The following is a 10650-nucleotide window of genomic DNA, read 5'->3' as shown; positions in this document are numbered from 1 at the left end:
GAAGGGAAGGAGGAGACGTGGTCGGAAGCGAAGGCGGTGGCGGCGCACCAGGAGCCGGTGTCGGTGTAATGTCTACTGAGATGTAAGGTAGTACGACCTTAATCGGTGGAGAGGGCGGCGGGATCGAGGGAAGGGGCGGAGGCGGTGAGAGGGAAGGTGGCAGGGGAGACGGCGGCTGCAGCGGAGAGGATGGCGGCGGCTGGTGCGGTTGCTGAGGCGGCGCCGGTGGCGGAGGCAGCAGTGGTACGGGCGGTGGCGGGGGTGAAGGAGGCAGTGGTGGCAGCGAAGCGTTGGCCAAGACAAGCTGGGGCGGAGGCGGTGAGAGGGAAGGTGGCAGGGGAGACGGCGGCTGCAGCGGAGAGGATGGCGGCGGCTGGTGCGGTTGCTGAGGCGGCGCCGGTGGCGGAGGCAGCAGTGGTACGGGCGGTGGCGGGGGTGAAGGAGGCAGTGGTGGCAGCGAAGCGTTGGCCAAGACAAGCTGGGGCGGAGGCGGTGAGCGTGAAGGTGGCAGGGGAGACGGCGGCTGCAGCGGAGAGGACGGCGGCGGCTGGTGCGGTTGCTGAGGCGGCGCCGGTGGCGGAGGCTGCAGTGGTACGGGCGGTGGCAGAGGTGTTGGGAGGGGCGGCGGCGGAAGGGCAACCGGCGCAGGGCTGGGTGGCAACACTGAAGGCTGGATCAGTGGTGGGGGTGACGGAGGCAGAGGTGGCGGCGAAGCGTTGGCCATGGCTCCAACGGGTGTAGATACAGACCCCCTAATCCGGCTAGGAGCCGGAACCCAGCCAGGTGTGGACGTGTGGTGGCGAGCCGACAAAGAGAAAAAGCCCTGCGCCTTCCCTTGACAAAAAGAGCCGGCTGAAGGAATGAATGACCCACGATGGTCAGGTACTGCGTAGCCCCCCCCCCCCCCCCCTCCCCCCTCCCCTCCTCCACCGGGCCCGGGCAGGCCGACACGGCGCACGGTATACCCTCGGCTGTCCCCTGCAGGTGAGGGAAAGGCACAATCCAGCGAACGATGGGCTTGCCCATTCCGGAGTGGTTCGATCCCACACAAACCCGAGACGGTGACGAGAAGCGTTCTGGTGATCTCAGGCCCAGTGAGGTAGTGCACTGGTCTAGCACTCGGATCCTGCTGAACAAGTTCTTCTTGTAGCTCGATCGGTCACACCGCCATCGCCGTCGGGGAGAGGGGGGACGACACTGCCTCTGCAGCGTGCACCTCGATCCTGTACCGTGTTTGTTATGACCCCGCCCCCAATGAACACACCACAGTGAGGGGAGGGCGAGACGATCGAGGGGTCCCGTACCATGCGGAATCGACCCTATCCAGTGCGCAAGTGCTCAAGCTCTTCCTTGTGGAGGCACGCGACGACTCCAGGAGGAGGACCCTAGTTAACGCTCCAATGTATCTTACGGACGGATGCTAGAAATGAAGCCCAGATAAAGTACTCGAGTAGTAACTCCAACCGGCAGAAAAAGGGAAAGTTACGCTTCTTGAAAAAAGGGAAAAAAGTAACCTCCCTCCACCCTGCAGGAGCCTGCACAAAAGAGAGTGAGGATGCAAAAAAGTTCACCTCGGGTTTGTTCGTCCCGCCGGGTTTCTTCAAACCAGCTTGCAATCCCGATGCCCTCCTTGAGAGCGTCTCGCCCCTGGCGTGGCTACCGTGTCCATGAAAAGTCATCTGCTCAACCACACTGCCGACTCGCCGGCGGCCGCGGCGCTGCTGGTGCTGTCCGGCACGGTTCCCGTCGCCATCATAGCCTCTGCAGCCGGGCTGGTTGGAGTTGTCATCGCCGTCGCGACCATTTCTTTTCGGATGCGCGGCCATCATCATGGTGGCCGCCGCTGCTCCATCGAGCCGAGCTCGCACTCGCACCGCGAGATGCTCTCCGTGTCGCTTGAGGACCAAAAGTCTCTGCAGCACCAGGGCCCGCCGCCGCCTGCAGCGATCAACCTTGTTGTGGAGCGACAGCAGACTCTCGAGATGCTGCATCGCCGCTTTGGCTCTAGCGACGCCCAGGACCGGATAAATCGTGTGTTTGCGAAGAGCTCTCCGCGCGGGTCGGACGGGTTTCCGTCTCCGAGGGATCCATATCCAGAGATGAGTGCTGACCTGACGAGGGCAGGCACTCCTCAAGCACCCGCTGACGGAGCTGGCGGAGAGGACGCGAAGCGGTGGTTTTATGTGGCGTTGACTTCCGAGGGCGTGCCCGAGGAGCGAGGCCCCGTCAGCTGGTCGGCGTTGGGTGATTTGAGAAGGGCGGGCGAGCTCAGTGGGGCTACCCGCGTGTGGTGCGAGGGGCGAACGGGCTGGACCAGGTTTGACCAGGTTTGACCAGGAGTCTCGGAGGTTTGACTCGATTACGGAAGCTGACGCGAGTCGAGGACGGCCATGAACTTGGCCCGCTGGCGGTATGAGAGGAGAGCCAAGGAGCCGCTCGAGGCTTGAATGTTGGGGCCGCCTGACACGATGCACGTTGGATGACCGGCACCATGCGCAGACGCGACTGAAACGACACACTAATAACTAATATCGCGATGGGTGTGCACCTTTTTATCCAATGTGCGGGGGTGTGTGTTGTGTGCGTTGTCGGTGTGACGGTGTGAGCTTCCCCCACATATCACATAACGCCCTTTTCTGCCATATTTGTAAGACTTTCAGTATTTTCCGTCTCGAGGTCTCGTGTCTCGCTAGCGCTGGACACTCTCAGTCACAGCCACACAAGGCGCGCGTCACACGATCCCGCAACCGCCGCCCTCTCTTTTTCCGTTGACCAAGAAGTCGCGCAGGCCGTCGTGCAGCGCCGCGCCGTCGTCGCGCTCGCTCCACTCCGTGATGGCCGCCTCGACGCCGCCGCCGGCGCGGCACTTTCGCAGCAGCCCGTCGTGCGGCGGCTGGCGCGCGAACAGTGCGTCCCCGCGCCGCAAGCGCAGCGCGGGGCAAAAGTCGCCGCCGCCGTCGCCGACGTAGGCGCAGCGGCGCGCCCTCCCCTCGCCCTCGCCCTCGCGCAGCCAGCGCTCGAGCACGGCGCCCTTGCACAGGTTGGGCGGGCAGAGCCTGCAGCCGTGGGCTGCGTGTGGCGGCTGGTGTGGCGAGATGTGCAGCCGGCCAGCCGGGTCGACGGCAGCGCCGTTGGTCTCGATCACGCTGAAGGCATCAGCGATCCCGAGAGCGCGGAGGGTCCAGCGGATGTACAGCGCGTTTGCGTCGGAGAGGATCCGCTGCTCAGCGCCGTGGCTGCGCGCAGTTTCGACCGCGGCAAGGCTGCGGCCGAGCACCGGTATGCGGCGGAGCGCCGCCTCCATCGCCTCTGCGTCGTGTCCCGCCGCGCTGAGCTGCCCTGCCACCCAATCCATCAGCGCCGTCCACTGCATGCCTTCGCTGAGCTTGCGCTCGGCGGCAGCCAGGATCGAGCCGGTGGGATCGAGCGCCTTGACGATGAACGTGTCGGAGTTCTCGTTGACGAGCGACCAGTCAAAGTCCCACACCACTAGAGGAGGAGGGGAATAGGCGCTGCTGGACGCAGTCATGCTAGACTTGCATGTGCATGCACATGCACACAACTATGGAGGGGAGCCTACGTAAAAAAGAAAAGCGATCATTTTTTCTAGGTCCAACGGAAAGTTGTCGGAAAGTTTTACACACACACACACACACACACACACACACACACACACACACACACACACACACACACACACACACACACACACACACACACACACATGCACAGACACACAGCCCCTTCCCCTCCCCCCTCAAGGGCGAGGACACGCACAGGCCGCACCTCTAGTGAGGCCCGCATAGTATGTGGGAGACTCGTGCCGCCGCCCCTGCCACCCCTGTGTCAGTGTGCCTGTGGTAGGAGAGACTGCCAGCGACAAGCTGGAGGCAGGTCGCTAGACTGAGATGAGACCGCCAGTGGATGTGGGAGTCCACCGCGCACCGCGCTGCGAGCCTGTCGTGTCCCTTGTCAGGAGCAGGAGAGCCCCACCTGTCCCCCTGATCGTCCTTCCAAAATCCTGCTCGTGCAGGTGGGGACCCTGTCCTCGTCCCATCCCTCGTTTGGCGTGTCTGTTTTCTTTCTTTCTTTCTTTTACGGAAAGTTGTTGTTGTTGTTGCTGTTGTGTTCAGATGGCGGCAGAAATCGGACAGAGAGGTTGAGGAAGTGGGAAAAGAATTTCTGCCGGTGATTCTCATCCCGCCAAGACACAAAAAAGCAGTCCCCTCCGGGAATGTACGTAAGAGCCACATACATTGAGAGAGAGAGATACATTGACACACATTGAAAAATGGGCCAATCAGTATCAGACAACCGTGTTGATCGGTTGTGGGCCCGCCTCCCCTGCGGCTGTGCGGATGCTATCCGCTGCTCGACGAACCTTCAGACCAGGCCTCGCGCCCAGCCCGGTGGCCATTCGGCAAGCGTGCCGCAGGCCTGCAGCGGTCAGACCTCTCCTTCTCGTGCAAGCGTCGAATGGTGGCGTCCCCACCCTAAGCGACCTCCGGCTTCCTTGCCTAGTAGGCCGAGTGATTTCCAGTATTCAGAGCTGCCAGTGTACGCCCTCGTGCTCTCAAGCTCGTGCATCGCGTATGCGTGGCAAGTTGCCGGCATGTCTAACCAGAAGGCCTCCCAAGACGCTTCCCGCAACCCCTTTCTCCCGACCCCTTCGTATATGCGGCAGCACTTCACCTACCAACCACTCCGCAAGCTGGAGGGAACACAGCCGTGGTACACGCCGGTGACCGAACCTGTGAGCCACGCCTCAATTCCGCACTACATCTTCAACATGGTTTCACTCGCCGCAATCGGGCTGCGCTCGCGCGACGGCTCGGCGCCTTACGGGTCTCGTGCCTGTTCTGGGTGAGTGCGCTCTCTGGCAAGCTGGTGCTCCTGCTAGAGACTAAGAGGCAGTACGACCGCAACGCCGGGCCTCCAAGTACCGAATTCGGCATCACTCGGCGCATCCGGCGGAATCTGGGGCCTCACCACTGTCTGAGGGAGGGTGTAGAGGATGTAGAGTGTAGAGCGCTGTAGAGCTGTAGAGATGTAGAGCGCTCTGGAGCGCTGTAGAGCTGTAGAGCTCTACATCCGGCGCGTGACGAGGCGGGTGCGTTGTAGAGCGATGTGGAGCGCGATTTTGCTGTGAACGTAGAGTTTGTTGTACTTTTAGCTTACTGGGAGAAAAGAGAGAGGGGGTTGTGTTCTCTAGGCCCCTACCTAAGGGCCCTACGCGCGGCGTGAGAGCTCGGAAGCGAGCTTTGCGAGGCTCTACAACCAACCCGCCTCGCTGTTGTAGAGGCTCTACAACCAACCCGCCGAGGCAGTGACTCAGGGTCCCTCGACGCGCCGAGCTGGCCCGTCCGCGGCGCGTCCCCGCAGGTGGGCTTCTCCGAGCGGCACGCCTGGTACTACTACCCGCACATGCTGTCATGCGGCACGAGGAGGCGCTGCTCTTCTACACGTACGAGCTACGACGGCACTGCGCCACTCGAGGGGCCCCGCTTCGTCTTTCACACCGCACTCGGCGACACGGGCGGCGGCGGCGAGGCGGCCGCGCCGCCGAGCAGGAGCATCGAGTGCCGCTGCCTCGCGCTCTTCAGCTAGGCGGGCAGACGCCGAGACGCGTGGAGCCCGTGCACGATCGCCGGCTGTACTGTGCCGTTCCACGAGGCTGGTACACCGCCTCTGTATATAGTGCTCACCACGGCGGGCGCGCGGCGGCCGCATGCGCGCCAGTCGGGGTGTCGCCCAGTCGCCTTTTGTGGCCCCTCGCCCCCCCCCACATGCCACAACATGCACATGCACAGGTTGCGAGCCGGCCTGGGTGGCCGGTGAGGCGGCGTGCGTGCCGGTGTAAGGCGGCGTGTGGGCAGTAGAGAGAGGATAAGGGTCACTTTTTGCTTTTTGAGCCGATGTGTACTCGCTACTGTTGTATTCTTGAGCCGTATGGTACACCGCTCGAAACACAATGTTTTTCACTCTCAGAGCGTCCGACCGGCCGCCTTTACGACCCCTGCTTCTTGGGCAGCAGCTGGTCCGACAGGTCATCTCCGTGGCCTAGGCAGCCGTGTTCGCCCTTGCCCCAGGTAAGCACGGCGCCGTCGGCGGTGATGGCGATGCTGTGGAATCCTCCAGCCGAGACGGCGACGACGCGCAGACCGACAAAGGCTTCGACCTTCTTGGGCTGCCGCTGGCCCTGCGTGTCGCCGTGGCCCAGCTTGCCTAAGTATCCGCCGCCCCAGCTCCACACAGCGCCGTCGGCGGTGAGGGCGAGGCTGTGACTGCCTCCAGCCGACACAGCGACGACGCGCTGCCCAGCCAAGGCCTCGATCTTCTTGGGCAGCGGCTGGTCCTGCGTGTCGCCGTGGCCCAACCGGCCAGAGGCTCTCCAGCCCCAGCTCCAGACGGAACCGTCAGCGGTGATTGCGAGACTGTGCTGCCACCCAGCCGACACAGCGATCACGCGCCGCCCCGCCAAGGCCTCGATCTTCTTTGGCAGCAGCTGGTTCTGCGCGTCGCCGTGGCCCAGCCTGCCGTAGCCTCCGTCGCCCCAGCTCCAGACAGCGCCGTCGGCGGTGAGGGCGAGGCTGTGTTCGCCTCCAGCCGAGACGGCGACGACGCGCTGGCCCGCAAAGGCCTCGACCTTCTTCGGCAGCCACTGATGCTCTGGGTCGCCGTGGCCCAACCGGCCTCGCCCTCCACAGCCCCAGCTCCAGGCGCTGCCCTCGGCAGTGATGGCGAGGCTGTGACTATCTCCAGCCGAGACGGCGACGACGAGCTGGCCAGCCAAGGCATCGACTTTCTTCGGCTGCCAATGGTGTTGCCCGTCGTCGTGGCCCAGGCGGCCAGTGCTTCCATAGCCCCAGCTCCAGACGCCGTCGGCGGTCACGGCGAGGCTGTGGTACCATGCAGCCGACACACTCACGGCGCGCTCGCCGCCCATCGAAGAGGAGAGGCGGGTCGGCGTGTTGAGCCGCGTCACGCCCTCGCCGTGCCCGAGCAGCTCTGGGTCGTTGGACGAGCCGCACGACGAGAGCCGCCCCTCGCCGTCGATGAAGAGGCTGTGGGAGGAGCCTGCCGCCGCCCTCACCGGCGGGTTGGACTCGAGAAGCAGCGCAGAATAGCACAGCCATCGCACGGCGCAGCCCTCGTCCTCTGGCTGCGCCGGCAGCTCGAAGCCGCGCCCTTGCGCCCACAAGCGGATGCCTTGCTCCGCGAGCGAGTGAAAGAGCAGCGAGACGGCCGCGACGCGAGCGATGTCGACGGGGCTGTCGCAGCGAGAGAGGACGCGCTCGAGGAGCTCCCTGGGGAGGTCGAGCAAGCGGGCGGGCGGCGGCGCGTCTGGCGAGGGAGCGGCGGTCGAGGAGGAGGCGAGGCGGCGCGAGCGGCGGCGCGGCGGGGTGGACATCGCGAAGAAAAGAAAAATCGGCGAAGACTCCGTCCTGATCGGTCGTACTGACCGCCGACAGATTCCTCCAGACAGCAGACAGCGAGGCCGATGACGATCGGCCGTCGATCCCGAGGCACGAGGGTCGTCGGTTGAGCTAGGCCTAGGGAGCCGGCGTTTGTTTTGTTTCCTGGCGATGGACGCCAAACACTCTCTCTCTCTCTCTGGACGCCACCGCGACGCCTCGTGGGTCGTGGCATCTCTCTCGCCGTCGGCGAGCTAGGGGCTCGCGAACGCCCGAATTAATACAGTGTGCCGTGAATGTGAACGAATAGTTTGACGTGCGTCCGTGTTCGGATCCTCCGACAAGGTAATAAATAAATAAATAGAGCAGACATCTCCAGGAGAGACAGGTAGAGGGCGGTGTGGCTAGTGAGCTGTTTCTTTTGCTTTGCAGCGCATCTTGCGAGAAGAGCATCGGCTCCGAGCCGAACACATTTCCAGAGCATGGGCAAGGCGCGTCGCCCCTGCCCGCCGCCGCCTCCTTCGCCGTCGCCGGCCACCCGGCGCCGCATCCGTCGCCTGCCAGTCGCCACACCTCCGCCTCTCCGCGAAGAAAAAGAATTTTACAACGAACTCCCTCGCACGACACCGGGTACGGGACTGGCACTGCAAATTTGCAGTGCCCGGTGTCGTGCGAAGAAAAAGAAAATTCGGTCTCCGGCCGGCCTCCTGTGGTGCTCGCCTGGCGCCACACGCTACCTTCGAACCCGACCTGTACGACAAGTTGTGATGGCACGGCCAACGGCCCGTCTCCATCGCACGCGGCCTGGAGGTTGCCCGCCTGGTGTGCTTCTCCTTTCGCCATCGCAACGCTCCTGCCGAGCCTCCCGTCTGCGACGCGTGCCGGTTCCGGGATTGCAAGCGGCAGTGACCTTTCTCTTGTGCTTGCGCCCGCGCTTCCGCCTTCAGTGCCTTGGACGCCTCGGCGGTGCACCTCTGAGTCGCATTGGGAGGACACAGGACAGCGACCCCGCACGCCGACCCGCCGCTGTCTCTGAACGTAACGGGATCGCCGACTTGGTCGCCCCGACCGCCGCTGCCAGCCGCTGGCGTGACCGCGTCCCTTTTGTCCCTTTTGCTGCCCCTCTTTGCTCCCTTTTCCCTCGCCGCGTAACTTGCGCCCCTTTTGAAAACTTTTATTTTGTTATACCCTTTTTTTGGTGATGAGATTGATTCGCTGATGGTGTAGTAATTATGCACTTGTGTCAGCTAAGCCTCGCGCGCCTTCGCCGGCTCATCTTTGTTTCTCTCACAACCGCTGCGTCCGCAATAACGCGTCGGACACCCGAGACCACACGCGACACGTTCGCCGACGGCCGCGCCCGCACGTGGGTCGTGGCGGACACGTGTGTATGGCGCGCACGCCGCGCGAGAGTGCACCTCTCTCACGAGAGCTCTTTCGAGCCGTGGGGCTCCTCGCGTGTCGTCTAGACGTGGAGACGCGAGAGTCGCCCCCCCGTGTGCCACCACCTCGTGTGTTTTACCTTCCCTTACCTTACCTATTCGAGTCGACTCAGAGTTCACTCTCCGCCGTGCGCCTCGATCTTCTTGGGCAGCAGCTGGCTCGACAGGTCCTCTCCGTGGCCTAGGCAGCCGGCACCGCCCTCGCCCCAGGTAAGGAAGGCGCCCCCGGCAGTGACAGCGAGGCTGTGGGCCGCTCGCACCGCCACGGAGACGACGCGCCGGCCAGCAAAGGCCTCGACCTTCTTCGGAAGCGGCTGGCTCTGCTCGTCGCCGTGGCCCAGCCGGCCAGAGATTCCAGCGCCCCAGCTCCAGACGGAGCCGTCGGCGGTGATGGCGAAGCTGTGGAGGAGTCCAGCCGACACAGCGACGACGCGCTGGCCAGCAAAGGCCTCGATCTTCTTGGGCAGCAGCTGGTTCTGCCACTGGGCCTGCTGGTCGCCGTGGCCCAACTGGCCATAGGCTCCCCAGCCCCAGCTCCAGACACTGCCGCCGCCGGTGAGGGCGAGGCTGTGGAGGTCTCCAGCCGAGACAGCGACGATGCACTGCCCAGCAAAGGCCTCGATCTTCTTGGGCAGCAGCTGGCGCTGCTCGTCGCCGTGGCCCAACTTGCCGTAAAATCCATAGCCCCAGCTCCAGACGGCGCCGTCGGCGGTGAGTGCGAGGCTGTGGTCACCTCCTGCCGAGACAGCGACGACGCGCTGCCCAGCAAAGGCCTCGATCTTCTTGGGCAGCAGCTGGTCCTGCGTGTCGCCGTGGCCCAACCGGCCTAAGCTTCCACCGCCCCAGCTCCAGACGGCGCCGTCGGCGGTGACGGCGAGGCTGTGCGCGGCTCCAGCCGACGCAGCGACGACACGCTGGCCAGCAAAGGCCTCGACCTTCTTCGGCTGCCACTGGTTCTGCTGGTCGTCGTGGCCCAGGCGGCCAGAGCTTCCATAGCCCCAGCTCCAGACGGCGTCAGCGGTCAGGGCGAGGCTGTGCCTGCCTCCAGCCAACACGCTCACGGCGCGCTCGCCGCCCAGAAGGGGGAGGCGCGTCGGCGAGTTGAGCCGCGTCACGCCCTCGCCGTGACCGAGGAGGCCTGGCACGTCATCTGCCGAGCCGCACGACAAGAGCCGCCCCTCGCCGTCAATGAAAACGCTGTGCCGAATGCCTGCCGCCGCCCTCGCCGGCGGGTTGGACTCGTGCAACAACGCCGAATAGCACAGCCACCGCACGGCGTAGCCCTCGCCCTCTGGCAGCGCCGGCAGCTCGAAGCCGCGCCCTTGCGCCCACAAGCGGATGCCTTGCTCCGCGAGCGAGTGAAAGAGCAGCGAGACGGCCGCGACGCGAGCGATGTCGACGGGGCTGTCGCAGCGAGAGAGGACGCGCTCGAGGAGCTCCCTGGGGAGGTCGAGCAAGCGGGCGGGCGGCGGCGCGTCTGGCGAGGGAGCGGCGGTCGAGGAGGAGGCGAGGCGGCGCGAGCGGCGGCGCGGCGGTGGACATCGCGAAGAAAAGAAAAATCGGCGAAGACTCCGTCCTGATCGGTCGTACTGACCGCCGACAGATTCCTCCAGACAGCAGACAGCGAGGCCGATGACGATCGGCCGTCGATCCCGAGGCACGAGGGTCGTCGGTTGAGCTCTTGAGCTAGGCCTAGGGAGCCGGCGTTTGTTTTGTTTCCTGGCGATGGACGCCAAACACTCTCTCTCTCTCTCTGGACGCCACCGCGACGCCTCGTGGGTCGTGGCATCTCT

General features: G+C 64.4%; 2 protein-coding genes across 2 annotated transcripts; one reads left to right on the top strand and one right to left on the bottom strand.

The window, feature by feature from the left end:
- Positions 1-1629: 1629 nt before the first annotated feature.
- EMIHUDRAFT_443334 (hypothetical protein) lies at positions 1630-2668 on the top strand. Its single transcript, XM_005779296.1, has one exon. The coding sequence runs from the start codon at positions 1668-1670 to the stop codon at positions 2331-2333; it is 666 nt and encodes a 221-aa protein (XP_005779353.1). The 5' UTR covers positions 1630-1667; the 3' UTR covers positions 2334-2668.
- EMIHUDRAFT_366828 (hypothetical protein) lies at positions 2637-3567 on the bottom strand. The gene has a single exon (XM_005779295.1). The coding sequence runs from the start codon at positions 3527-3529 to the stop codon at positions 2732-2734; it is 798 nt and encodes a 265-aa protein (XP_005779352.1). The 5' UTR covers positions 3530-3567; the 3' UTR covers positions 2637-2731.
- Between the last annotated feature and the right edge of the window lie 7083 nt (positions 3568-10650).

Source organism: Emiliania huxleyi (genome assembly GCF_000372725.1).
Source record: "Emiliania huxleyi CCMP1516 unplaced genomic scaffold EMIHUscaffold_233, whole genome shotgun sequence".
In the NCBI taxonomy this organism is placed as follows: Eukaryota; Haptophyta; order Isochrysidales; family Noelaerhabdaceae; genus Emiliania; species Emiliania huxleyi.
Note: the sequence above shows the minus strand (reverse complement) of the source record. Positions and strands in the feature narration are given on the sequence as shown.